Source organism: Mesoplodon mirus (genome assembly GCF_964341445.2).
Source record: "Mesoplodon mirus genome assembly, chromosome: 7".
NCBI classification, from domain to species: Eukaryota; Metazoa; Chordata; class Mammalia; order Artiodactyla; family Ziphiidae; genus Mesoplodon; species Mesoplodon mirus.
In genome coordinates this window covers 9666820-9694646 of record NC_138983.1, presented here as the reverse complement: position 1 = coordinate 9694646, position 27827 = coordinate 9666820, and the positions used below count along the sequence as shown (strand labels likewise).

The 27827-nt window shown below is 55.6% G+C and overlaps 1 protein-coding gene across 2 annotated transcripts; it reads left to right on the top strand.

The window, feature by feature from the left end:
- Positions 1 to 76: 76 nt before the first annotated feature.
- On the top strand, positions 77 to 27380 carry INCENP (inner centromere protein). 2 transcript variants are annotated; one of them, XM_082626439.1, is made up of 18 exons: positions 77 to 177; positions 3289 to 3439; positions 3854 to 3967; positions 4784 to 5574; positions 9751 to 9802; positions 10649 to 10706; positions 10784 to 10901; positions 11972 to 12023; positions 12472 to 12589; positions 12661 to 12795; positions 19763 to 19872; positions 19947 to 20067; positions 20449 to 20571; positions 21845 to 21975; positions 23602 to 23680; positions 23863 to 23970; positions 25198 to 25348; positions 26851 to 27380. In XM_082626439.1, exons 2-18 carry the CDS (start codon positions 3300 to 3302, stop codon positions 27063 to 27065), a joined length of 2616 nt encoding a protein of 871 aa, XP_082482565.1. In that variant the 5' UTR covers positions 77 to 177; positions 3289 to 3299; the 3' UTR covers positions 27066 to 27380. The 2 variants fall into 2 exon arrangements, with proteins under 2 accessions (XP_082482565.1, XP_082482564.1); XM_082626438.1 differs by having other exon boundaries at positions 4781 to 5574.
- The last annotated feature ends 447 nt before the right edge of the window (positions 27381 to 27827 follow it).

Here is a 27827-nt window from a genome sequence, read left to right as displayed (position 1 = left end):
GTCGAGCCTTCAGTTTTGAAAATCGTAGGTTAGGCCCGCGCTGCACCGCCCCGTTGCTTCCTTGCAGCCGCGAGCTTTGGAGGCCGGGAGCGGTGGTACTTGGGTGGGCTGAGATTTGTGCTGGGAAGGTCGCCGGACTTGGATCGGAGCAGCACTTAGGAGACGCGGTGCAGTCGAGTGAGTGCGCGCGGGCGGCCGGCGGGGGTGGGGGGTAGTTAGCGATTTGTTACCCTTCCTCCAGCCCCGGACCGGGGGCGTGACCCTCTGCCCCCGTTGCGGCCTGGCAGTGGATGGGTCACCTCTTCCAAGTGACGAGGTGACCTGCCTTGGTCCTGGGGCCAGAGATGACCCCCACCCTCCATCCTAAAGAATAACCCCGTCCCTTCCCCCTCCCGGTGCCTAGCACCTTCTTTTGTGCCCAGGAGGCCCTTTGTTGATCTATCTGGACGCGCAGGAAGCGCACACCGACCGGGTTGTGTGACGGAATTATGCCAGATGGCATTTCTGTACAGTTAACTCTCGCTCAACACCTCCCCCGTCGGCTGAGCAACATTTTAAACTGACCATTTCTGGAATCCACTGCTACCCCTGATCTTGTCATTCCCCACGCACGTTCACTGACAGTGGCCTTCTCTGGGGCGCCCAGAGCCAGAACTTGGCGCCTGCCTTCCCGAGGTTGAAATGGAGTAGGCGGCAAAGCTTGTGGTTAAGCTTACATCCAGGCCTTGCCCTTGACTTAACTTCTCTTTGCCTCAGTTTGCTCACCTGCACAAGGGTCTCCTTGAGGTTGTGGCGAGAATTAAATGAGATGATGCTCCATCCAAGCACGGAGTAGGACTCTTTAAAGAAAGCAATTCTTGTGACCCTTCTTTGCTCAGGCGAGGTCAGAGTTAGGTGCCCGACTTCCTGCACCCTCAAAAGAACAGGCATTGTGAAGGAGGGCTGTGGGGCTCTAGTCTGGTGTATGATGTGAGAGAAGTATTGGGAGAGGAAAATGAGCAAGCTCCCTTCACCCTTGGTGGGATGTAGGGTGCTCTGGGTTTGTGCCCAGGTTCTTGCAGGGGCTGGAGAGATTTTTGCTGCTTTTCCCAGGACCCTCATTCTTAACACTGATCCCTCCTTGCACAGGGTCACCTCTGATCTAATGACAATGACCTTTTTTAAATACCCAGGCTGAGGCTGCTGAAAACAAACTTCCTCATGGAAGAAGCCCAAACACCTTTCTGCACTTTGTGAAAGGAGCTTTCGCCCATTTTGCCATTTTTAACAAATACTTTAAATAAAAAAGAGAAAGTTGTTGCCTTCCATAGCAACAAAGTGTTTTGTCTTCCTTTAACACTTTTCTCTTTCCTAGCCTCAAACTGGGTTCCTGCCCTTAGCCAGGGCTGAGCTCTGGGACAGAGGGACTGGGGGGATCCAGAAGGATGGCAGCCAAGAGACTGTGTCGGTGACTGGCTGGCTGCAGAGCTGTCTCTGCCCAAAGCCTCTGCGATCCTGCCCGATTGGACCTGCCCCCATGAGTGCTCCCTTTGGCATCTAGGAGTAGGCCTTTGGATGAGTAAGGCATGCCCTAACCTGTGTAGAATGAGTTCATTTGGTGTCCCTGTACATGTGTATGTGTTGGGGTGGGAGTACCTGTAGAATGTTTATTTCTAGGTATAGAGTTGATAGATGGATGAATTCATTTAACAAGTATCCCTTTTGTGCCAGGCACTGTGCCATACTCTGGGCTTTCAAAGCTGCGAGCAAGACAGACAAGGGCTTGTCCTCAGGGAACAAATGCTTAGTGGTCAGAGACAGGCAGCAAGCAAGTCCCCCAAGTGCCATGCGGAGAACTGAAATTGATGGATAGGATGGTAGCTGGTGGTCAGGTCCTCCCTGAGTTGCTGAGAGCCAAGTCCTGAGGAATGAGCTGCACAAAATAGGAAACAGAAGGTTCCAGACGGAAGGCAGAGCTTGCTCAAGGAACAAAAGCTCGTGTGCCCTGGAAATCAGCCCCCAGGAAGTCCTATGAGGCTGCACCAGGACCTGGCATTAAGCTCTGTAAGGGGTCAGTGACCTAGCCCCTCCTTCCAGGAGTTCCCATCTTAGGTGGGAGGCTGAGCTCTGCGTGGTTCTTGGTTTTGAAGTTGTAGATCAGGGTGGTGGGTTACTGCCATGGCATGAGACATGCAGTCTGTTACTGTGGCTAACGACTGTCATCCATTCATTTGTTCTTTCATTCATTCCACCAGTTGGGATATTTATTGAGCCCCTGCTATGACCAGAAGAGAACACTTCTTCCTTGCCTGGGGCTTTGGTGATGATTTTATAACTGAGTTTTGAGAAGAATATCTGAGTTGCCAGTTGTTTTTTTGTTTTTGTTTGTTTATTTGTTTGCTTTTTTGAGTTCCTAGTTTTTTAAGAAATTAAGTGAAGACATAGAACAAATACAGTTACCAAGGGGGAAGAGGGGGAAGGGATAAATTAGGAGTTTGGGATTAAGGTATACACACTGCTATGTATAAGATAGATAACCTACTGTATAGCACAGGGAATTGTACTCAATATCTTGTAATAACCTATAATAAAAAAGAATCTTAAAAACAATAAATATATATATATATGTATAACTGAATCACTTTGCCATACACCTGAAACTAACACAACATGGTAAATCAACGATACTTCAATTTAAAAATTTTTTTAAAAGGAAATTAAGAGAAAACTAATTTTGTATTTTCCACTGCCTGATATTTCTAGACAAGTTTTCTTAAAAACAAGACATTGCTTATCCGCTCCCCTCGTGCTCCCTCGTGCGTTTCAAGGGCATTTCAGCTCAAGGGAGAGGGTTGTAGGGGCCTCTTAGAGAAGAGCCTGTCTGTAGACCCCCGCTTTCTTACCCACTACTTTGGGACACAGAACCCCTTCCGTCCACTGGCCTCCTGAAGAGGCAGTTGGATTTGATGTTCTTTGGCCTGATGCCTGGGGTCAGCTCGTGGGTAACTCACCCTCCAGCAGTAGGAGAGGAGCCCTTAGGAGGGTAAGAGCAGGCCTTTGGGCAGGTCAAGGGGTCCTACCTGGTGGGACCACAGTTTCTTCTGATCCAGGAAGGCAGTTGGCCATGCCCTGTCATTTTAAGCCCCAGAGAAGGCCATTTGTAAGGAGGTCCATTGACACCAGAATTGGCTGGTCATTGTGGGCTTCTGGGGACAACGTGCTGTTTGGGGTGGGGATGGGGAGGAGGCATTGAAGAGTGTGAAGATTCCAGCCCTGAGCCCTCATGCCTCTTGTCTCTGCTTTCTCCAGACAGAGCCATCATGGGGACGACAGCCCCAGGGCCCATTCACCTGCTGGAGCTCTGTGACCAGAAGCTCGTGGAGTTTGTCTGCAACGTGGACAACAAGGACCTGGTGTGGCTGGAGGAGATCAAGGAGGAGGCCGAGCGCATGTTCACCAGGTGCGGGCAGGGCCGTGCCGGAGGGACGCGCCAGGGGCTGCCTGAGGCCCCAGCGGGGGCCTCTTCCCCACCTGACAGGCAGGACAGACAGGCTGCCAGCGGTCCCTCCTGAGTGCACAGGATGCTCAGGGCTAGGGTGATGGGAAGCGGGGGGGAGGTGTTGGGCTGCACCTCAGAGGGTGGGTCTGCCTGGCAACCTTGCTCCCCTGCCATGTCTCGGCGGGTGGAGGGGGGCGCGGGCGGAGCCCTGAGTGCCTGCGGTGACTCACTTGCAGCCTTGGAGAGGTTGCTTGGTGCTGGTCACCCCAGCTTGACCAGGCACTGCCAGGAAGGGGGCAGGGGGTGGGCTGGGTGGGGAAGGGGGACCCATGGTTTCCAGGCAGCCTCGAACATCACCCTCTTTGTACCAAACAGAGAATTCAGCAAAGAGCCCGAGCTGATGCCCAAAACACCTTCTCAGAAGAACCGACGGAAAAAGAGACGGATTTCTTATGTTCAGGATGAAAACAGAGACCCCGTCCGGAGAAGGTAGGAGGGGCCGGAGGCTTGGGGCCCACGTGGAGAGCTTGATTCGCAAGTGTTAACTGAGATAAGGAGCCGCTGAGGGGAAATAAAGAGTAACCCAAGGCCGTGGAGTCCAGAGCTTGTGTGTGTTGGAGGTGGGCATGGTGTTTGATCTGGGCTTCTCCTTCCAGAGGTAGGAGAAGCCAGAGAACCTGACCTTCTGCTTGGGGGAGAGTGACCAGAAGTATAGACCGGGCGCTGTTCCCTAACACCCTGTTGCTGTGCTGGTTATAACTGCCCTGGTAACGACCATGGGCTGCAAAGCACCAGGGGAAAGAGGCTGGGTCTTGGGGGTCAGGTGGTCTTGGGTGCACACCCCAGCTCTGCCCCTTAGCAACTGTATGTCCTTGGGTTAATTTTCCACGTCTCTAAGCCTCAAGTTTCTGAAATCTAAAGTGAGGATACTGGTCCCTGCCTCTCCCGGCTGTCTGGTGGTTTAGGCGACAGCATGAGTGATGCCTCCAGCAAGGTGTTTGGCCCAGTGTGACCCTGGTCAGTGGGAGGTTTAGGGGAATTTCATCTTCCCAGTGGTTCTGAGAGGACGGGCGTTATCCCAGTTTACAGGTAGGGAGACTGAGGCCCAGAGAGGGGCAGCCGTGGTGTCACGGCTAGAGGCAGCAGAGCCTGGACCAGAACCCCGGTCTTCTGCCTCCTAGCCCTCCGCTTCAGACTCCACTCGAGCTGGCAGCTCCTGGGGAGGCCGGTGCCTGCAGCTGGAATTTCGGGGAGCCTCCCTGCCCTGCTGGGTCATCTCAGCTTCTGCTCCACCTCCTCCAGCAGGTTGTCCCGCAGAAAGACGCGGAGCGGCCATCAGAGCTCCCGGCACCTCCGCAGCAAGGACAAGGTGGAGAGGCTGGCCACGGTGGTGGGGGAGAACGGCTCCGTCCTGCGGCGGGTGACCCGTGCTGCAGCCGCAGCTGCAGTGACCTCTGCGGCAGCCACGCCTTTGCCCACCCCTGAGTCTCCCACGGTGCTGACCGAGAAGCCCAAGGAGAGCCTGGCCCAGTGCCAGCTGGTACCCATGGTGGAGATTTGCATCAGCGAGCGCCAGAGCGCTGAGCAGCACATCAGCCAGCTCCAGTCTGCCGAGGCTCCACCCCCGACCCCGGCTCCGGCCACAGCTTCGGCCTCCCAGATGACCTTGACCTCAGAGGAGGACTCTACACCCCAGAAGCCAGAGGCCGGGAGACTGGAGTCTGTCACCATGAGCTCCCTGATAACTACACCCCAGGACCCCAAGGGCCGCGGGGTTGGAGCAGGAAGGTCCGCCTCCAAGCTCAGAATTGCCGCGACCTCCCCAGGCCCGCAGGACTCGCCCAGCTCTCCGGCCTCCCCATGGCGGGAGCGGGTGCTGGCTCCCATCCTGCCGGATAACTTCTCCACGCCCACGGGCTCCCGTGTGGACCGCAGGTCGGTGCGGCGCAGCCTGATCGCCCCGTCCTCCCCGGGCCCCCAGGTCTCGCTGGCCCAGAATTACTCCCTGGTTTCCAAAGAGAGCACCGTCCGAAGATCAAGCAGAAGGATTGCCAGGAAGGCCACCAAAGAGCCGGCCGCCTCCGCCCGCATCATCTGTGAGTCTGGGGCTCAGCACTGGGCAAGGCTGCGGAGGGTGATCCTTCATGCCTGGCTCAGCCAAAGGGGCTCTGGGGACCATTTAGCAAGGAGCTGTCCACAGAACTTTCTGCAGTGGTGTAAATGTTCCAGATCTGTGCCGTCCCATACTGTAGCCACTAGCTAGCCACGAATGGCTATTGAGCCCTCAAAATGTGGCTCGTTTGATCGAGGAACTGAATTTTTAGTTTTATTACATTTTACTTAGTTCAGATTTAAGTTGCCACACGTACCTAGTGGCTACCATGTTGGACAGGGCAGATCTGGTCCAACGCTCTTGTTTTACAAATGAGGAAACTGAGGTCTGGGGCCGTTGGCCGCAGTGTCCCTGTGGTTAATGCCATGCTGAGCTTGTACCTGCGCCTCTTCCCCAGGGCCCGCATGTTTCCCTTCCTGCGGAGGCTCACTTAGATTCACCATGTTTGTGGGCCACCTCCTGTTAACGTAACTGTTTGGTCTGGGCCCAGCTGTACATTTAAACTGAGGCTTAAGGAGGCTACCAAGTCTAAATTGGGAAGAGCCCCACATGTTTCGTCCCTCCTGGGATGGTGGCTGCTTGCTGAGGAGGCCAGGTAGAAAGGCATAGGGCGGGCTTGTCAGGCAGGTGAGGGCACCTCCCTGGGCCCGGTTTCTTCCCCACCTGGGGAAGGGTTTGCTCCAGGGCCTGGGGCTCAGGGACACACAATCGGGGGCCTGTGCAGACATGCGATCTGGCACACTGTCCATTTTTGGATTCTCAGAAGGGCCCAAGTGATTCTGACCTGCCTTGGAGATTTCCTCAGGTGTGAATCTGATCCTGGGCAGGGGCCCAAGGGGGCGGGCAAGCCTGGAACTCTAGAGGGAGGTTTGGGGAGAGACCCTAGAGGCCCTCCCCATGCTTCTGGATCAGACATCCAGAAGCTCTTAAGCCAGTCCATTTGCTCGGCCCCCGACCCTGCACACGGGTGGGCTTCTGATTTGATTTGCCTTTGACCCAGTCCTGTGGAAGGAAGACAGTCAAACACAGTGGTTAAGCCTTGGAGTCACACAGAGCCTGGGGGGCCTGGGGCACACCCTTCTCCGAACCTCAGTTTCCCCATGTGTTAAACGGTAAGAACACCTGCCTTGAATGTGGGTAGAGGACCCATCTTAGTGCTTGGATATGGTACAGCTCAGTCCATCTAAATCAAAACAAAACTGGATGATAAAACTGCAGACGGCCTGGGTCCCTGAAGCTCAGTGGAGGTGTGGCCTGGGTGACCCTCCGGGGCGCTCAGGGGTGTGGAGCAGGGAGGGGAGAGGGGGCTTCCTGGAGGCCTTCCTGATGCCGAGGCCCTGGGGCTTGGCTGGGCGGGCAACTCAGAGGTTGGATTTTAGTTTGGGTTGCCCCAGAAGCAGCCCTTGATATCAGGATTTGAGTGTAACTTGTTACCGTGGGAGGGGAAGGAAGCACCTGCAGCAGAGGAGCGGGGAGGTGAGCCGGGGAGAGAGGACCGCCAGTAACGCCCATAGCAGGCCTGGGGCCTCGGGGGAGCCTCTGGAGCCAGTGTGGTGCCCCTCGACCCCCCTCCAGGCCTCCTCCCTGTCCCCAGACCTGTTCTGAAGCCTGAACGACATGCAGGTGGCACTTACCATTCCAGAGCAGTCTTTGCGCTGGTGGAATAGCTGTGCGGTCACGTGGGCGTCTTCTCTCCCTCCTGCCCCCTCATCAGCGAGCCCTGAGCTGGGATGGGAGGCAGGGGATGTGAGCTGTCTCCTGGCTACAGACCCCTCAGTTGGGAGCTGGCCCTGTTCTGCTCCCTCCCACACCTCCAGGCCTGCCTGCCTCACCCCAGGAAGGTCCCTGCTTCCGGCCTTGTCTCCCTCAGCCTTAACCTCTGGCCATGCACCTGTGGCCCAGATGCTCCAGCCGAGCCAGGCGTCTTCTGTGCCCAGCAAAGCCTGCTCTTTCCTGCCTCATGGCCTTTGCAGATGCTGTTCCTTCTGCCTAGACTGGCACCTCTCAACTTTTGGCCTCAGCCCCTGCTTCCAGACTTCAGAATTATTGAGGACCCCAAAGAGCTTTTGATTATGAGGGTGCTATCTATTGACAGTTACTGTATTAGAAATTAACTTGACAGATTAAAAAATTCTTAATATTAATATTTTATTTTTATATTAATATTACTTACTGTTTTGATATTTAAAGTATTATTTAATACTTTAATATAAAAGTAACAAGCCAATTACCTGTTAAGGTTAGTTGGGTTTATTTTTGTTGGTTTTTTTTTTTTAAGAAAAAATAACTGTTTTCCAAACAAAAATGTGATGAGACTGGCGTTATTCTGCATTTTGCAGAGCCCATTCATGGGTGGCTTAAAAGAAGACAGCTGGGCTCTGCATTCACTCTGTTGCATTGTGTTGTTTGGGTTCAAGTACATGAAGAAAATCTGGCCTTACACAGATACGTAGTTGGAAAAGGGAACAGTACTTTAAAAGCCTTTTCAGATAATGGTGCATATTCTTTTTTTTTTTTTCCAGATAATTTGTGCATGCTCACAAATATGTGGAGTTATGCACATCTTCCAGATGTCGACATACTTCATTATGTATTTTTTTAAAGGAGAACATTTGCTTTCTGGTCTCATCAGAAACATCTTTAGGTATTGGGAAGCTATGAAGTTCATGGTGGTGGATACAAGTTCCAAAATTCTATTTTTGGCTTTTTTGGGGGCTCAGTTTTTTATTCCTGGCAACAAATACTGTTCCTTTTATTTGAATGGACAGCCTCCCTTTGTTCATTTTTAAGAAAATGTCCGCCAAATACCCAGGTTTGATTGGCCCTAGTTTGTCAGGTGTTCTTTGACTTAAAAACAGCGTTCCGTGGGCTTCCCTGGTGGCGCAGTGGTGGAGAGTCCGCCTGCCGATGCAGGGGACACGGGTTCGTGCCCCGGTCCGGGAAGATCCCACATGCCGCGGAGCGGCTGGGCCCGTGAGCCATGGCCGCTGAGCCTGCGCGTCCGGAGCCTGTGCTCCGCAACGGGAGAGGCCACAACAGTGAGAGGCCCACGTACCGCAAACAAAACAAAAAAACAGCATTCCGTTAAAAAAGGGGCCAGTTCAGCTGAGACCTCAGAGCCCCGTGCTTTTCAGAGACTTGGTTATGCAGCCCAAGGGCATTTTTGCATACCTCCTACTTTATCACATAGTGTATTAGAAAGACATGTACTTAAGTTTAGATTTAATAAAATTAATAGTTTTCATTCCTTCACCAAGGACATTCTTAAGTGAAACCAGACGTTTCCGTCCCGAGTGTGGGGCGCAGTTTGGTACCCAGGCTTCGTACTTTACCTCCATTGCTTTCACTCTCTCAGGGCAAGTCTCAACACCATGAAGAGGGAAGATACCATTTTGGTGTTATGGTGGAAATAGTTAGGACCTCGTGGGTACCCCGAAAGGGTCCTCTTGGGCAGTCGACTTCCAGAACCCCAGAGCACACTTTGAGAACCGCTGTCCAGGACATCCTCCTCCCTCCCCTTCCTCCTTCACGACCTTCTTACCTTCTTATCCTTTACGTCCCAGCCTCCAGACCAGCTCGGCTTCCCATCATAGGCTTTTCAAGTCCTCTGCTCGTTTCTGTCATGGCACATGTCACATGTCAGTTACAGGATTATCTGATGATTATCTAGACCAGGTCGTGGCCCAGTCTGGTTTGCTCTCCGTTGGGTCCCCAGGGCCTGTGCATGGAATAGACCCTCGACGTATGTTTGTTGAATGAATAAGCTGCTTTGTGTTGGCCTGTGCTGGGAGTTGGAGGCTCGGAGCTGGACATCGTCCCTCTTCCCAGGATACTCCCAACCCAGTGAAGGAGCCAAGACGTGCCCTCAGATGGGCATGTTACCCTCTAGGGGGTAGCAGGAGACATCAAGCCAGCAGATCTGTTGAGGGTGTTAGGAGTCGAGGGAGTGCTGACGGCAGGGTTGTGCACCCAGGGAAGAGGGAGAGGTCTACGGGGTCGAGAGGGTCTGTGTCTGGTGAAGGGAGGGGTCTGCAGGTGGAGAGGGTCTGGCTGCAGATGAGAAGTGCTGGAGCTCCATCAGAGCCTGGTTCCCTGGACCTCTTGGAGGGGCACCTGGCTGATTCTGAGGACATCTCTTGTTCCTTTGTTTTCCCGTCAGGCCACAGTTACCTGGAGAGGCTCCTGAATGTCGAGGTGCCCCAGAAAGTGAGGTGAGTTCAGTTCCAGGGCTTGGGGACCTCCCCAGGGCTGGGCAGGGCACACGGGAGGGTGGCCTTTCTAGGTGAGCCCCACAGGTGGAGGCGTTTCCTGTGCTCGAGCCTTCCCTCATCACAGGGACTGCCCCTGGGCTGCCCACCGGTGCCCCCTGCCCCTGCCCCAGTCTTACCAGGCAGTGCCACCCGGGCGTCAGGTCCTCCCGAATTGCTTGTCAACATCGCTTGTCAGTCCTGGCCTGGCCTTGACCCCTCCAAGCCTTACCCTGGGACCTGGGCTCCATTGCTTTGTCAAATCCAGAGGCCTGTGGAGGAGCCAGTGCAGCCATGAGGAGCCAGTTCAGACTGGGGTGGGTGGCATGGGGGTTGGTGGGGTGCTTCCTGCTCCAGGCTTTTACACCCCAGCACTGCCTTGAAACAGCGCTCCTTTTCCTGGAGGCCACGTCCTGCCATCACTAAAGCTATTCCACCACCACCACGACTCCCTGCTCTGGAGCAGGGGGGCAGTGCTTGGGATGGGGAGACCGGTGACTTTGCCGGCCCCACGGTGAGTGGAGAACGGGCCTCAAAAGAGACGTGGCCCATTCAGGCCAAAAGGGTCGAGACAGAGCTGGGAAAGGGCTGACCTCCCGGATCAAGGCCCTGATGGAATATACATGAAGCCAAATTCAGAAGTTGTCACCCCTCGTCTGCCCAGGCCGCAGACTTAAACCACGGAGCCCCTGGCTCTGTTTTCTCATCCTCCAGTCCCTCCTAGGTTGCTACCCCAGGGCGTAGGGGAGGGGCTCCTGCCGGGAGGCTTGGGCTGGGCGGGTCCCACAGTGCCCCCTGCTCTGCTTCCAGCCCCACAGCGGAGGAGCCCAGCAAGGAAGCTGAGCCAGAGGAGGCAGCTGAGCCGGAGGTGAGACAGGCAGGCCAGGGAGGGGCGGGCCTGCGAGTCCCATGTGCAGACCCCTAAAGCCGTGGCTCTTCCCTTAGGTCCCCAAGAACAGTGGCAGCGCCTTGCGGCTCTGCAGTGCCACCAAGATCGCCATTAGCACGCCCGGCTCGCAGCCTGCAGCCGGTGGCCAGGGAACGCCCTCTGAAGGGCAGCGGGGTGAGTCTCCTGACCTACAGACCCTCAGGGCCATGCAGGCCGTGGTAGCCTCGGCCTGACTTTCTCTTGGAGGAGAGGCAAGCCCAGTTTTCTGGGCTGATAGGCCGAGGGGAAATGAGACCCAGGGTGCAGCGATCTCCGAGTCTGCATGTTTCATCTCCCACCTTTTGGCTGGAGCCGCTGCCGAGTGCCACTGGGTGGCCATGGCTGGTTGGTGCAGGAAGCTGGGGGTGGGACCTGAATTGGGGCGTTAACTGTGAATGTGCCAGGTCAAGGCCTGGAGCCTCACTCCAGGGGTGGGCAGGAGGAACTGTGTCCTGGGGTGCGAACACCTGGCCTCGTGTTCTGTCTCTGTCGCTGGCTCACTTCTCACCTCTGTGGGTCTCCTGGCTAAACGGCGTGAGAGCTGTGGGCTCTGGGGCCTGGCCTGCATCTCCCTGGTGGGAGGAGCACCGTAGCCGTGAGATCTTGAACACGGCTCCCCCAGCTGCTGGATGGGGTTAGGACAATGGCCATGCCAGCCCTATAGGCCCCGGGGGGCTGCCGGGACCCTTTGGAGTAAAGAGTGTCGGAGAGCCGGGGGAGAGGTCGGCGCTTCCTCCTGGCGGCGACATGAGACGTACAGACCTGCACCCCACGTGTTGACCCTGCTCAGGAGGCCCCCGCCCCCGTGCCAGCCCCAGCTGAAAGGGCCGGGAGGAGTGGGATTTCGAAGCCACTCAAGGGGCCTGTTAGAGCTTGCAGCTTCCATAGGTTTCTGTCCCTCGCTCTCACTGTTAGAGGTGGGTGGGATGTGGTTAGGGCCACCTCGATGGGACTGTCCTGCTGTTCTCGCCCCAGAGGCCAGGCATGGCGGCGAGGGGTCTGCGGGCTGCGGGCAGCATGCCAGCTCTGCGTGTCCACAGAGGGGTCACAGCCAGGCGGTGCTAAGCCTGATGCTTCTGCTCCTGGCTACCCTGGGGTCTGCCGGGAAGAGAGCCTCGCCCCTGCCACGGCCGCTGCCAGTGGGCGCTTTCCCCTGACCCCTCCGTGCTCTCCCGGTCGCCCCCCTGAAACTGCTCTCTCCACAGAGGCCAAGACTGACCAAGCAGATGGCCCCAAGGAGCCGCCTCAGAGTGTCAGGTTTGCGTGCGGGAAGGCGTGTGCAGGCGACCGTTTTGAGGGGCCCAGAGGGGCACGAACCTTGAGTCCTCCCTCGGGAAGGGTGGGCGTGTGGTCAGGGGCCTCCGTGTCCTCTCAGCAGGGGTGGGGACTGGCGTTCTCACTTATTAACAGAGGTGGCTTCAGGCTGTGGGAGGAGCCTGGCCTGGGGATGGGCCACGGGATCCCAGACCCCCATCCTCCTGTGTCCTCCTGGCCGTGTGACCTTGGACTGGTCACTCCCCTTCCTCTGACTGGACGGCAGGGGGTCGGTCAGGGAGACCCCACCTGTGCAGTGCCTTTCAGTCTGGAGTCCCGGGGGCTGGGCTCAGTTCCATTCACAAGGGGGACCTTTTCTGGGGCGTAGCGGGGGGCGCTGGGGGGGCGCGAGGGCGGGCCCTGTGACGCTGCTGCACCCGCACGCCGGCAGGAGGAAGCGCAGCTACAAGCAGGCCGTGAGTGAGCTGGACGAAGAGCAGCAGCTGGAGGATGAGGAGCTGCAGCCCCCCAGGAGCAAGACCCCTTCCCCGCCCTGTCCCGCCAGCAAGGTGAGTGTGCATCTGCCCTCCCTCCGCCCCCTGCCCCCCCACCCCGAGCTCTGACCCTGGTCCCTCTGCAGGTGGTGCGGCCCCTCCGGACCTTCCTGCACACCGTGCAGAGGAACCAGACGCTCATGACCCCGACCTCGACCCCTCACAGCAGCAGCGTGAAATCCTTCATGAAGCGCAACACTCCCCTGCGCGTGGACCCCAAGGTGAGGGCGGCCTGGCTGAAGGCTGCAGCGTGTCCCCAGGCTGCTGGGAGCCAAGGCGGGTGTGACCTGGCACTGGTCAAGGACCAGCTTGAGCCTCTGTGGCCCTGGGCTACCTCGACATCTGGGGACTGTCCTGACTCCTTGGGCTCTGCACTGCAGCCTAGAGGCTCGGCCGGCTCAGGGTGACCTCCCGGGTCTGGGATCCGGGGCTGGGAAGTGGCAGAATTGGCCTGGCTGGCCACCGCCATGGCCATCCATCCCCAGGCACCGCCCCCTTTCCCTCCCGGCGGCCTGAGTAGTTAAGGTGAGGGACTCACGTGGACGCTGACTTGTTGGGGATGAGGGCTGGGTGACGTGAGAGGAGGTGGTGGCTCTGGGAGAGGGCGCAGACCCCAAGCAGACTCACTGGCGCCTTCAGGATGCCCTCCGCCTGGCATTAACTCTTGGCTTTTTCCTTGTCTCCTCTCCTCCACAGTGCAGCTTTGTTGTAAGTAAAGCTTTTCCCTGTGCTTGTAACCTAGCTCCACCCGGCACTTACCCGCCGTAGCCCTGTCCCTGGAAAACTGACACCGCTTGTAGAGGCACTAACGTCATCCGTGAGAGCGTTAAGGGGGCCGGGAGGTGGGGGGCGAGCTAGAGTGGCTGGCTGGCCCGCCGGCCCAGCATTTCTGGAGCCGGTGTCCTCCCTCTGCAGAGCCTGCCCAGGAGGATGAGAGGGGGTGTGACCTGCGACTGGTCCCCAGGCAGGAGGAAGCAGAGGGGGTGTGACCTGCGATGGGTCACCAGGGCCACACCTTGCAGTGTCCCCCCCCAGCCACGTCCCTCCCACCTCCCCGGTGCCGGGCTTGCCCTCGGGGTCTGGGGCTGCAAAGAGAATAGACAAGGCATCTCTGATCCCAGGCCCCCGAGATTTACAGGATCGCAGGCCTGAGCTGCTGCCTTGAGGGTTAGGGCAGTGGGGAAAGGAGATCTGGGTCCGCTGGGTGACGGTGGAACCGTCAGTGCCGTCCTCCAGAAAGAAGGCCACAGAAGCTGTTCTCTTCTCAGATACCCCAGAGCTGAGCTGGACCGCCGGCTGCCTGCAAGGAGCCACGGGGGCCTGGGACCTGCTCGGCCCACAGTCCCAGCTCCCAGGGTCTCCCGAGCAGCTGCAAGGTTGCATCCCCCGAGTCCTTTAGTGTCCACGGGCGCTTTGAAGGGCCACCTACCTGGAGGGCTTCTGCCTCCAGCCAGGGGTCTTAGGGCCTCGGCAGCACTGCCATGGAGCTTGGCAAATCAAGAGGCTGCCCAGCAGCTGGACAGGCAGGTCCTGAACTGGCCTCTCCTGCAGGAAGACTGGTCCCATCTGGGTGGACAGGGCCATGGCGTGTCATCCAACGTGCCAGCAAGCAGGCTGTGTGGTCCTTATGTACCTGGCTTTGTGCCAGGGCCCTACGAGGCACCTGGGCCCACAGCAGTGAACCAGCCTTGGACTTTTTCCTCCTACAAGGAACTACCTGTGCCCCACCCAGACTGATCGGGGCCTTGCAGGAATGACCAAGAGGTTCAGGAAGCTGCCCTTTCCTGCTTTGGGGAGCCCAGGTCCCTGCATGCGACATCTGCGCGGGTGGGACAGTCCTCAGGAGGCCAGGGGACCTACCTAGGTAGGTCGCTGTGGCATTGGACTGGTTTCCTAACCTTTGGGCCTAAATTTCCTTGGCTACAAAGTGTGGAGACAGGTTCATTCAGGAAGATTGGATAAACCAGGGAGTAGTAGCAAGTGTCAAGCACCCAGCACGTGGATCGGCATGAAGTGGTTGTTTGATGGATGGCAGAGAGGCTGCTCATTTGAGACCCCTGGAGGTAGAAGGGGCTGCACAAGCTTTTGGATCCCTCCCACCCTCTGCTTTGGGCTTGATGGTGGCCCCTGGGGAGCAGCCCACCTTCCAAGGTTGGGGCAGAGAGGAAGCACGGATTCTACGACCTAAGAAACCCTTTTCTTCTATAAAATTCACAGTGCAACAGGATAAATTCTCTGACCTGGGCTGGGAAATCCTAATAGTCAAGCTTCAGGACAAAAGCCTGTTTTGCTGAGCCCTGCTCAGAGCAGGAGTCTGGGGGCAGGAAGAGAGGGTGGTGAGCGCTCTGGGTGCCACGTGGCCTTTGTTTCCCAGGTGCTTTCCTTATAGGCCAGCGGGCGGTGTGGCCTCTTGCTGGGTTTCCCTGGGTCCGTGTGGTTGGAGAGCAAAAGGCCACCTGCTCCCTCCTTGAGGGGTCCTTCCAAAGGCCAGCATCCTCCTCCAGCCTGGCTTCCTACCCCAGCTTGGCTTCTATGACTCACGATCATCTCTCTTTCCATTTCTCTTTCCATCTTTAAAAAAAAAATTTCATATTAAAAACCATTTTAGGGCTTCCCTGGTGGCGCAGTGGTTGAGAGTCCGCCTGCTGATGCAGGGGACGCGGGTTCGTGCCCGGGTCCGGGAGGATCCCACATGCTGCGGAGCGGCTGGGCCCATGAGCCATGGCCGCTGAGCCTGCGCGTTGGGAGCCTGTGCTCCGCAACGGGAGAGGCCACAACAGTGAGAGGCCCACGTACCACAAAAAATAAATAACTAAAACATTTTACAGTAAAATTTATGTTAACAATTATCATACGGTGAAATCTATACTTTGTGAAAGCATAGGTTTATGTAACCACTACCACAGTTGAGGTGCAGAGCAGTTCCATCACCCCACAAAACTCCCTCCCCCACCCCTACTGCGTGTTCTTCATCACTATAGTTTTGTCTTTTTGAGAATGGCACATGAGTGTAATCATACAACAGGTGACCTCTTGAGATTGGCTTCTCTCAGCATAATGCTTCTGAACTCGGTCATTACGTTTGAAGTCAGTTTCTTGTAGACAGCATATAGTTGAGTCAGGGTGGTTGTTTTGTTTCGTTTTAAAATCTAACAGTGTCTTATTTGATATATTTAGTGGTATGTTTCAATTTATGTCTACTGTTTTATTAGTGCTGGCTGTTACCTTTGTTTTTTTCTTCTGTTTCCCCTTTCTTGCCTTTTTTGGGGTCCCTTGACTTTTTTAGTATTCCATTTTAATTTGTCTCTTGCGATTTGGACTATATCATTTTGAGGGTTTTTAATGGTTGTTCTGAGGCATTACATACTTAACTTTCACAGTCACTTTAGCATCGGTATCTTATCAGTTGAATTGGAATGTAGAAACCTTACCACCTATAGATGCCTTGACTTCCCACTGTGTGTGATCCTTGTCTTACATATTCCATCTCCATACATCGATGACTCCAGCAGAATAATTTTTGCTTTCAACTGTCAAACATTTTAAAGAAACTCAAGAGGAAAAGAAGTCTGTTGATATTTACCCAGATATTTGTCATTTCTGTTGTTCTTCATTCTTGATGCTTCACCTTTCCTTCTGGTATCATTTCTCTTCTGTCTGAAAAACTTCCTTTAGCAATTCTTTGAGAAGAAGTCTGCTGGCAACAAATTCTTTAGTTTTCCTTTATTTGAGAAAGTTTATTTCCCTTCATTTCTGAAGGATATTTTCACTGAATATAGGTAGAGTTCCGGATTAACAGTTGTTCCTTTTAGCAATCTTAAAATGTGCTCCTTCCGTCTGGCCTCCATACTTTCTGATGAGAAATCCCCAGTCATTCAAATCATTGCTCCCTGATGGATAATGTGTCTTTCTTCTTCTGGTGCCTGCTTTTCAGAATTTTTTTCCCGTTGTTTTAATATTAAGTTTTTAGCAGTTTGATTCTTTTGTGGCTGGACATGAGTTTCCTTGGGTTTATCCTGTTTGGGTTTTGATGACCTTCTTGAATCTGTAGATTTATATCTTTCAGCAAATCTGGACATCTTCAGCCATTATTTCTTCAAGGTTTTGGGTTTTTTTCTCAGCATTTCGTAGACTTTTTTTTTTTTTTTTTTTTTTTTTTTTGCCACACCACACGGTTTGCGGGATCTTCCCCAACCGGGGATTAAACCCAGGCCACTGCAGTGAAAGCCCAGAATCCTAACCACTAGGCCACCAGGGAAATCCTCATAGAACTTTTGTCGTCATCTCACAGTTCCCTCAGGCTCTGTTAATTTTTCTTCAGTATATTTTCTCTCTGTGTTTAGATTGGATAAATTTTATTGATTTATCTTCCTGTTTTCTCCATTCTGCTCTTGGATCCATCCACTGAATTTTTTTTTTCAGTTATTGCATTTTTAGTTCCAAAATCGCCATTTGCTTCTTCTTTAGATCTTCTGCTTGCTGAGATTTTCTGTTTTTCCAGTTGTCTTAAGAGCGCTGTGATTATTTGTTGGAGCATTTTTGTCAGAGAATTCCAACCGGACATCTTGGCATTGGTGTCTGTTGGTTACCTTTTCCTGTGGGAGTTGAGATTTTCCTGGTCCTTGTATGCTTAGTAATTCTGGACTGCCGCCTGCACATTTTGAATATGATGTTAGGAGACTCTGGGTCTTGTTTAAATCTTATGGAGACTGTTGATAGTTTGCTTTAGCAGTAACCCACTGGTTCTGGCTGTGGTTCCAACCTGCTTTCTGTGGCCTGTGGTTCCAATGTCCGTGCAGATTTCAAAGCCTTTACAGTGCTCTTTGGTTCTGTCATGGGTGTGCCAGTCAGCGGTCCGTCTGGGATCTGGCAGGTGGCCTGTGAGTTTAGTTCTCAAAGTTTCAGGTGTGATAGTTTGGGTCAAATCCAAACATCTCCAGTTTGGTGCTGTGCCCGGGAGTTCATAAAAACCTTATGGTATTACTTTCTCAATCTATCCAGTACTTTCCTCTTCTCTGGGGCTCCCCCTTTCTGCCCCCCAGCCAGGAAGCTGGGGCCTTAGTTACTCTGCTCTGCTGTGTGCTCCCCTAACCACATGGAGGGCCTCCGGCTGGGAGACAGAAAGAAAGGCAACAGTGTTTCCCAGCGTTTTGGGATCACAGCTCCATAGTGTGGCATGGAAGGTTCTCCTCCTTGAGTTTTTTTTTTTTTTTTTTTTTTCTTTTTGCGGTATGCGGGCCTCTCACTGTTGTGGCCTCTCCCGTTGCGGAGCACAGGCTCCGGATGCGCAGGCCCAGCGGCCATGGCTCACGGGCCCAGCCGCTCCGTGGCATATGGGATCCTCCCAGACCGGGGCACGAACCCGTATCCCCTGCATCGGCAGGCGGACTCTCAACCACTGCGCCACCAGGGAGGCCCTCCTCCTTGAGTTTTGACTCTGCAGGTTGCAGTAACTGCTGCTGTCCCTGTTGCCACAGGATTGCTTGTGGGCCAGAGCATGAGAGAAGGGAGAAAAGAGGGAAAAAACCACAGTGTTTTGAGTCAGAACCAGAGGGCTCTTCCCGGAGCTCTGTCATCACCTCGGTGATCTCTTTGGGGTCTCAGGCTTCACTGAGTTAGTGCTGGAGGGGAACAAAAGCATTCAGCTCATTGCTGGTTCGGTGATGCTTCAAAGGTTGGTCTCCTTCCCCAGTCTGCCTGCGGCTGTTTACCTTGCAGAGGCCTCAAATAACTGCTCCGTGCATTCTGTTAGGTTATGCAGCCACATGTAGTGGGAGAGACAGATGGAAGTGTCTACTCCATCTCACCCATAACCGGAGCCCTTCTCTCCATCTTTAGGATGGTATTACCTCGGGGCCAGATTTCTAGGTGGGAAATATGCAGTCAAGGTCAGTGGCCAAGGAGAAATGGACAGTAACTAGTACAGAGAGAGGGAGGCCGATGGGTGGCTTAGCCCAGAGGTGGTGTCTAATGGGAGCCAGGTTGGGGTGAGGGGTGGGCCTCTGGTCCAAGTCGCAGCCTCTACCCTTATCCCCTGACCGTTACTGGTAAAGCACCAGTCTCGTCCTTGGCCAGGGAGGGCTTGGAGGCCCCGCCTGTCCTGCTGGTTGCCTACTGCTATGGCCATGCCCCCGGGGCTTTCTGGGCCTGTGGAGGAGGAAGGTACCAGCATCGATCTGCTGAAGCAACTAAGACTTTTAAAAAGTCGTTTTTGAAATTGGTATGTAGCCGTCTCACAAGAAGTTTGGAAAATGAAGGAGAAAAAATGCCATCCCTAATCTATGTCACCAGCCTGTATAGTAACCTCTGTTAGCATTTGACAGTATTTTCTTTTTTTTCCAACTGTTAGGAAAGAGTCGATACACAGTGTGTGTGTGTGTGTGTGTGTGTGTATACACTCATAACAGTTATAAAGCATAATAATAAACAATTAACACACATGTACCCATCCCCCGCCTTAAATCGAACATTAACCATAACTTTCAAAGCTGCCTTTCTGTCCCTTCCCAATCAGGTTCTTTTTGTTGTTGTTATTATTACTTTTGGCTGCGTTGGGTCTTTGTTGTTGCACGCGGGCTTTTTCTAGTTGTGGCGAGCGGGGGCTACTCTTCCTTGCGGTGCGTGGGCTTCACATTGCAACGGCTCCTCTTGTTGCAGAGCGCAGGCTTTAGGCACGCGGGGTCAGTAGTTGTGGCTCGTGGGCTCTAGAGCGCAGGCTCGGTAGTTGTGGCACACGGACTTAGTTGCTCCGTGGCGTGTGGGATCTTCCCGGACCAGGGCTTGAACCCGTGTCCCCTGCATTGGCAGATGGAGTCTCAGCCACTGCACCACCAGGGAAGTCCCTCGTTCTTAACTCTTTTTTCAAATATAACTTTTTATATAGTTATAACCTCTGCTAACAGAGGTTACTATAGGCTGGTGAGGTAGATTAGGGATGGCATTTTTTCCCTTTATTTTCCAAACTTCTTGTGATGTGGCTACATAATAATCTCAAAAACAACTTTTTAGAAGTACTAGTTGGTTCAGCAGATCAATCTGAATCATCCAGGCTTGAGCCTGACTTTTGTGTCGCCCACACCTTGGCAGGGCTCAGTTGAGGGCACTCGTGACTCAGGCCCTTGGGAGGCCTTTGGGGTCGTCCTGGCCCAGCGCGGGGCTGCCCTCACTCCCCCACCGCCACCCCCTCAGGCGAAGGAGCGGCAGCGCCTGGAGAACCTGCGGCGGAAGGAGGAGGCCGAGCAGCTCCGCAGGCAGAAGGTGGAGGAGGACAAGCGGCGGCGGCTGGAGGAGGTGAAGCTGTAAGTGCCCGCCCCGCCCCCCCCTCCGTCTCCCGCGGCCTTGCTGGGCCCCTGTGACCACGCTGTGCCCGCAGGAAGCGTGAGGAGCGCCTCCGTAAGGTGCTGCAGGCCCGGGAACGGGTGGAGCAGATGAAGGAGGAGAAGAAGAAGCAGATCGAGCAGAAGTTTGCGCAGATCGACGAGAAGACGGAGAAGGTGCAGGCCTCGGGCTGTGGGCAGCAGCGTCCGTGCGCTGTGCCCTGGCGGGACCCAGGCCCGTCACACTGGGTGGCCCGAGGGTTAGGACTGGACCCGTCGGGAAGTTACGGGTTTGATGCCCTGTATCCCTCTCCTGGCCGCCCGTGGGCCATGGGGTCTGTTCTGAGCCATGTGGAGGGTAGAAGGGCTGCCCGGGACCGAGCACAGCCCTGCGCTCCTGGCAGGACTGGCTCCCGGGTGCCCCCTCCCCCGGGCTGTGGGGAGCAAGCCGGGGCCCCAGGGACATGGAGTGTCTGCCCCGCAGCGTACTGGGCCCCACCCTGTACAGCTGAGTGGCGGGGGGCTGCTCCAATGGGCGTCTGTGGGTGGGCTCCGCAGGCCAAGGAGGAGCGGCTGGCCGAGGAGAAGGCCAAGAAGAAGGCGGCGGCCAAGAAGATGGAGGAGGTGGAGGCGCGCAGGAGGCAGGAGGACGAGGCGCGAAGGCTCAGGTGGCTACAGCAGGTACACGCGCCGGGCTCGCGCGGCAGGAGGAGGACGGCACTGCCTCCGTGCCCCTGGACCGCTGGGCACACCCACCTCTGTTGGGTTGATCTTGGTGGGTTTTGCTGCCTTGAGCTCACGAGGAGGTTTTTAACAAAGGCCATGGAGGTGGGGACGGGGACGGTGACCCGCCGTGTGTTTTCTGTAGAGGCAGCAGCTTGAGGGTTAAGTGCAGGGACTCTGGAGGCAGACTTCCAATCTCAGTTCTGCCATCTATTAGCTGTGTGACCCTGGGTGGGTTATTTGACCTCTCTGTGCTTTGGTTCCTTCAGGTAGCAGTGGTATCTACTTGATAGGGTTGTTGTGAGGATTAAACGTTCTGCCTCTAAGATTACGGGCCCACCTCTTCCTGGGAACTGTCGGTCTTATGACTCTAGGGAACACAAATCTGGCATTAGGGGGTTATAAGACTAATGGCTAAAATTTATGGAGTATTTGCATTGTGCCAGGCACTGTTCTAAGTGCGTCATGTGTATAAACTCAGCAGTCTTAGGAGGCGTGGGCGTGACTGTTGTCCCCATTTTATCAATGAGGGTAAAACCAAGGCCAGAAGGCTTCTGTGACTCGCTTCGTGTCACCCAGCTCATGAGTTTGGCTCCATCCAGTCTGTACCCTTAACTACTAAATCTGCTGCTGCAGCAAAAGAAGTTGTCGCAAGACGCTCCTCAAGCCGGTTGCAGTGGTCCTTGTGGATGGAGCCTCGTATGGGGTGTCCCTGGGCTCAGCCCCTGCTGTTCTTTTTTTTTTTTTTAAATTTTTGGCTGCGTTGGGTCTTCTTGCTGTGCGGGCTTTCTCTAGTTGCAGCGAGCGGGGGCTATTCTTCATTGTGGTGCGCGGGCTTCTCATTGCGGTGGCTTCTCTTGCTGCGGAGCACGGGGTCTAGGTGCGCAGGCTTCAGTAGTTGTGGTGCGTGGGCTCAGTAGTTGTGGCTCGCGGGCTCTAGAGCGCAGGCCCAGTAGCTGTGGCGCACGGGCTTTAGTTGCTCCGCGGCATGTGGGATCTTCCTGGACCAGGGCTCGAACCCGTGTCCCCTGCGTTGGCAGGGGGACTCTCAACCACTGTGCCACGAGGGAAGTCATCCCCCGCTGTTCTTGACGCGAGAGGAGCCGCTGGGAAGGACAGGCCCTCCGGCCAGCCACTCCTCCCCCCACCCCCCATTCCTCCCTCCCAGACCCGCTCTCGCCTCTCCAGCCCAGGCTGGCCTGCGGACCCTGACCTTGCTCTCTGGTCACAGGAGGAGGAGGAGAGGCGCCACCAGGAGCTGCTGCAGAGGAGGAGGGAGGAGGAGCAGGAGCGGCTGCGGAAGGCGGCCGAGGCTAAGAGGCTGGCGGAGCAGCGCGAGCAGGAGCGGCTCCAGGCCGAGAGGTGAGGTGTCCCAGAGGCTCGGCCCCCAGGTGACCTTGCAGCGCTTTGCCGTCACGTCAGCCGTCCTCCTGTGCGCGTGTGGCTGAGAGACAGACGTAGCCGTCACCTAGAGGCAGCTCCCGCCCTCACTCGGGAGTTTGGAAAAGAAGGACAGGCTTTCTTCCTGGCCCCAGACAAGGCGAACCACCCGAACGTGGTGTGTTGGCTGCTGGAGATCCAAGGAGTAACGGGCAGGGTCTCTCGGGATTGTGTCTCTGTTCTGCTTCCAACCGGATGAGCTGAGCCCTTTGGTTCGTTCTTTTCTCAGCTGACATAAGGGGGCGGGGGCGCCGCAGGACGAGCCAGCATTTCTCAGCAGCCACTGAGGGCCTTTGCGGGGGAGAGTCAGGCCACCACGTGCTGTGATTCATTGCAGGGCCTTCGGCATCCCTGGCTCGTGCCCACCGCGCGTGCTCCTCTGGGGCTGGTGATGACTCAGGCTGCCCCCCACCAACATTTCCCGACTGTCCCACCTCCCCCCAACTGGGGACTGTGGCAGATGAGCCCTCGCAGAGGCAGTGGTCTCTGTGACAGGCAAGAATTCCATGTTTAGTTCCACAAGCGCTTTATCCAAGGCCAGTCCCTGTGCCGGGTTGTGCTGGGTCCTGGGGATGCCGAGGAGGATAAGCCTCCGTCACCACTGGCCAGGAGATACGTGGGATCCTATGCCTGTGTGCGTGTGGACTCTCGGGTGGACCCAGGCCCAGGCCTTGCCTCTCTCCTGCTTCCACCCCCTGGGAAACACCAGGCAGCACTTTTTTCCGTGTCCGTCTTTGTGGGTGGCTACAGGCCCAGTGGAGAAGAAGGCGGGTCACAACCAGAGAGCTGACTGCGTTAGGGCCGTCGTGTTGTTTAGCCCAAAGGGGTCCCTGGTCCTGTGGGCAGAGTCAGAGACAGGAGTCTGGGAGGGGCACAGAGGGTGGCAGCCGATGTGGCTTTAGAATTGGATGTGTGTCGGGCAGCGCCAGGGGCTTCGGGGGGTGGCGATGGTCATAGCGTTTGGCAGCTTGGGCGGGTACCAAGCCACACGCTTTCCACACGTTTCCTCGTTTAATCCTCACCTGAAGACACCTGCAGCATGGGTACCAGCTGCTCCACTTCCCGGAGGGGGACACAGATCCAGAGAGGTTCCGTGACTTGTTCAGGGTCATGAGCGAGTAAGTGGAGGTGGCGCTGAGCCCGTGAACGGCCCCTCCCTGCTTCGTGTCAGGCTTGGGGCCGGGTGTTGGCCTGTGGGTCAGGACGAGTGGCGGTAGCTCAGATGACCTCATTTTGTTCTCGTGGCAGCTCTGGAGGAAAGGTGTTATGCTCCCCATTGTACAGCAGGCAAGACTGATGCACAGAGATCTAAGTGGTGTGGAGGCGCGGGGGCCCAGTTTGGTGGGCCTCGAGGCTGAGTGCTCCCCCACCCTCAGCTGTGCACTCCTAGCCCCTTGGGCGCGAGCACAGCTGCTGGCTCTTAGCTGGCGTGCCCGTCCTGCCATTTCCTCTTCCACGGCGTGTGCCCGGGGCCTGGCTTCCCTGGCAAGGATGGAACGGGGCCGGGCCTCAGCTTCCTGCCCTGACAGGCTCTTGCTCGGTCCTCAGGGAGCTGCAGGAGAGGGAGAAGGCCCTGCGGCTACAGAAGGAGCGGCTGCAGAGGGAGCTGGAGGAGAAGAAGAAAAAGGTAAAGGGGAGCCAGGCCTGTGGCTCCCACGGGGTCTGTGCTGAGCTTTGGGCTGGGGAGGCCTGGTCCAGGGGCCCTGGTGCAGGAGCTGCCCTGCCTGCCTCGCTGCGCGGCGTTGGTGGTGGTGGTGGGAGAACGCACACGTGGTCTGTGACATCCCGCCGTCCGCCGGGTCACCCCAGGAAGAACAGCAGCGCCTGGCTGAGCAGCGGCTGCAGGAGGAGCAGGAGAAGAAAGCCAGGGAGGCCGCGGCGGCCAGCAAAGGCCTGAACGTGACCGTGGACGTGCAGGTGCGGCCCGGGCGTCAGGGTGGAGAGGGCCCCCTGGCTCTTGTTATTCTCTTCCCGGTAGCCAGAGGCACAGGCTGTGTGTATTAGGACCATAAGGTGGAAGGATACGGTTGGCCCAGTTGTTTTTTACTATTTTTGAAATATGTCTTCTTCCTTATTCTGAAAGCAGAATTTGTTGTAAAAGAAAGGAAACTAAACTTTATAAAAGAATATAAAGCAAAAGAAAGGTACCCCCAGAGGGAAAGTCTAAGTCTGGTGTATATCTCTCTATATTTTACGTATAAATACGTTTTATACACACACTTGCTCTCACAGACACATATACAGAGTTTTAAATGGGCACAGACTATCCATACTGTCTTAGTCTGTTCATGCTGCTACAACAAATTACCCTAGACTGGGTGGCTTAAACGACAGACCTGCTGGGAAGTCCAGGGTCCAGGCGCTGGCAGATCCAGCGTCTGATGAGAGCCCTCCTCTGGTTCACAGACGGCCGTCCTCACATGGCCAAAGGGGAGAGGGAGCTCTCTTTTCTAAGGGAACTAATCCCATTCACTAGGCCTCTGCCCTCATGACCTGAGTACCTCCCGAAGGCCCCACCTCCAAACATCATCACATCGTGGGTTAGGATTTAACATGGGAATTTGGGGGGGAATACAGACATTTAGTCCACAACACATACCATTTGGCAGTTTGATTTTTTTCTCATTTTTTTCTTTTCATTTAATGTATCCTAGACGTCTGTCTGTTTCACCGCTTGTAAATCTCTTACTTTTGACCGCTGTGTTCCAGTTAGTGGTACCAGAAGGTCTTTAACCAGTCCCTGATGACAAGCATTTAGGCTATTAATGCTGTTACAAACAAAATGTAATATAAGGTTTTCATTGCAACACGGTTTAAGATGTTGAAAACTTGGAAGTTAGCTGAACCGCATGGTTAAATTACACATCATGGGGTTCCCAGTGAAGTGCCCTGCTGCGGGTCACAGGACACACACTGACACACTAACCTAGAAGGATGTTCACAACATACTTTCACATGAAAAAGGGAGACATGGAGTCATGTATGTGGTGTGATTTTTTTTTTTTTTTAATTAAAAAGCGACCCCTGAATATTTTTCTTTTTTCACGTGAAGTGAGGGGAGGTGGCCAGGGCCGCATGCCCCTCAGTAGTGGCAGGTGCCTGCCTGCAGGGCAGGCAGCTGAAGGCCTTGTTCATCTTTTCCAGTCCCCAGCTTGTACCTCATATCAAATGACTCCACAAGGACACAGGGCGCCCCCCAAGATCAACCCGGATAACTACGGGATGGATCTGAACAGTGATGACTCCACAGATGACGAGGCCCATCCCCGGAAACCCATCCCCAACTGGGCCAGAGGTGAGCAGGGCCCAGAGCTCCCCAGGAGAGCCGGGTCCCCACTTGTGACTTCAAGCCCTGGAGGGGGTGGCCCAGCGGCTGCGGGGGTCAGGAGCCCGTTGTACCCATGAGCTGGCAGCTTGACTCGTTGGCCGACAAGTCTGCATCGGGCCTCGGGATGCGCCTGGGGAAGGGTGGGCGCCCTGTGGCCAGCGGGCTCATCTGAGGACCCAGACCTATGACGTTGGGTGCTTCCATTCTCAACAGATACATTAGATTTCAGCTATCTGCTGGCAGGCGTGGTGCTGGGTGTTCCACCTCAGACTATCTGGCTGCCCCTTTGGAGTCCCACCCAGCAGGCCACAGGGACCCAAATATGCTGCCTGGGGGTGGGAATAGAGCTAAGAGTAGCAGGGTTTTGGCAGTGCACAGAGCTGGAGCAGGGGTTTCCAGCCAGCTAGAGGAGGAGTTGGAGATGGGGATGGGGTTACTTGAGGCTCAGCAGGATGGGACACTGAGTTTACAGGCCTCTAAACAGGAGTGTGGGTAAGTGTGAAGGTGCCACCTCAGGCCTGGGTGCAAGGCCTGCGGGGAGTGAGCAGGGCCAGTGCATGCAGCGGCTGCCTTACAGAGTTGGCCGAGCTGGGATCGGGGCAGGCTGCGGTCTCACTCCCCGGAGGAAGGGCCCAGAACCCTGGAGGGGATCAGCACTGTACAGAAGAGAGCTTGCTTTGTGAGTTTCACCTCATCTGAACCCCACAGTGACTGGAATCTGACTTCGTCTCCTTAACATCCAGTCATTCCAGAGGTGGCAGCGGGCAGGGGTCAGCGTGGCCGGGGAGCCCTTGACCTTTTTACCAGCCTACTTAAACTCTCATTCAGTTTTCCCATCTGTGGAATGGGGGTGCTTAGAGCACCCAACTGAGAAGGGCTATCGAGGATGAAGTGAGTTAGCGTAGGAAGGCCTGGTGCAGGGCAAGTGCCGGGCACACATTCTGCTTCCCGACCCCCCGGGGTCCTCCTCAGCCTCGCTGGCCGGGCTCTGAGCCACCGGCAGTGTCAGCCTGCACCAGGCATCGTGGGGCTGTGGTGATGATGAGATGAGTAGCCAACTAAGGCAGTCGAGCATGGCATCAGATGCTTTGGTTCTGGAGCTGGACTTGTCTTTAAGTCCCGGCTCTGCCAGTCTCCAGCTGTGTGCCTCTGGGCAGATCTCACCCTTGTGAACCAGGGCGGGTAGAGGGCCGGCCTCCGAGGTGGCTGTGGGGATGAGGGGGTCATACAGTGACCTCAGCCGAGCGCCTGGCTCACATGAGTCGCTGGAAAGCAGCTGTAGGAGCGTGCAGCGAGAGGCTATCAGTGTTTGGTGGGGGGGGGAGGGGGGCGGCTGGAGGAGGGCCCTGAGAGGAGCTGATCTGACAGGAGGTGAAGGAATGCTGAGGTGGAGAGGGCGCCGAGGGCTCTTTGTGGGGGGGCAGGGGGAGCCCCAGGGCAGTGACCCAGTCCTTGGTGTCCTCCTGCAGGCACCCAGCTTAGCCAGGCCATCATCCACCAGTACTACCACCCCCCGAACCTTCTGGAGCTCTTCGGAACCATTCTGCCACTGGACTTGGAGGACATCTTCAAGAAGAGCAAGCCCCGCTACCATAAGCGCACCAGCTCTGCCGTTTGGAACTCGCCGCCCCTGCAGGGCACCAGGGTCCCTGGCAGCCTGGCCTACAGCCTGAAGAAGCACTGAGCCAGGCCCTTGGGCCTGCTCAGCAGTCTCAGCCTTCATCTGTGTCTATATGTCTGTGTCTCTGTTGGTCTGGTGCCATCCTGCCTGGTATCCTGTCGCTGAGGTTTTGGTCAAGTGTATATAAACTTCCTCTGTGGGCTGCAGGGGGAAAGCAGCTCTGGCCTGTTGGGAGGCTGAGCTTGATGGGTGTTCGGGGAAGACCCAGGGCCAGCCGTGCCTGGTCTGCTGACAGCACTCTGTAAATAGGTTGTTAGAGTTCAGCTGAATTTTAGCCTCTAGTGTTTGAGAGCTAGATTAATAAAGTCTATTCCTTCATGCCTGCTGTGAGTATCATGAAGACTGGGCTTCTCTGCAGAAAGCCCTGGACCCTGGCCCTGTCTCGGGCTGCTGGATGGGCTAGAGGAGTAGGAACTGCTTTTTCTCCTGGGGTGTGCATCAAGGCCACCTGGGTCCCACCCCCAGAGATGCCGATGGAGTGGGTGATTCTGATGCCAGCCCTGGACAGCCCTGAGAAACACTTCAGTTACTTTCATGTTGGGGCAGGTGACGATACTTCCTGTTTTTCTGGGGAGCGCCCTGCCTGTAAAGGGGGGCTCATTCAGTGGGTAAGACCTAGAGTTGAGGTCGGGAATTGGGCTCTTGACACAGCTCTGCCACTTAAGAGAGGCCCTCAGCCCCTCCACGCCTCAGGCTCCACCCACCCTTGCTGCACGGATGGTGAAAGGACTTAAGAACGTGGACGTGCTGCTGAAGCAGGAGGTC

Bases quoted from the DNA above. Each gene is read 5' to 3' on its own strand.
- INCENP (XM_082626438.1), top strand. From the start codon at position 3,300: ATGGGGACGACAGCCCCAGGGCCCATTCACCTGCTGGAGCTCTGTGAC. The intron at 3,440-3,853 runs GTGCGGGCAGGG...TGTACCAAACAG, and splicing joins GCCGAGCGCATGTTCACCAG to AGAATTCAGCAAAGAGCCCG. The intron at 3,968-4,780 runs GTAGGAGGGGCC...CACCTCCTCCAG, and splicing joins AGAGACCCCGTCCGGAGAAG to CAGGTTGTCCCGCAGAAAGA.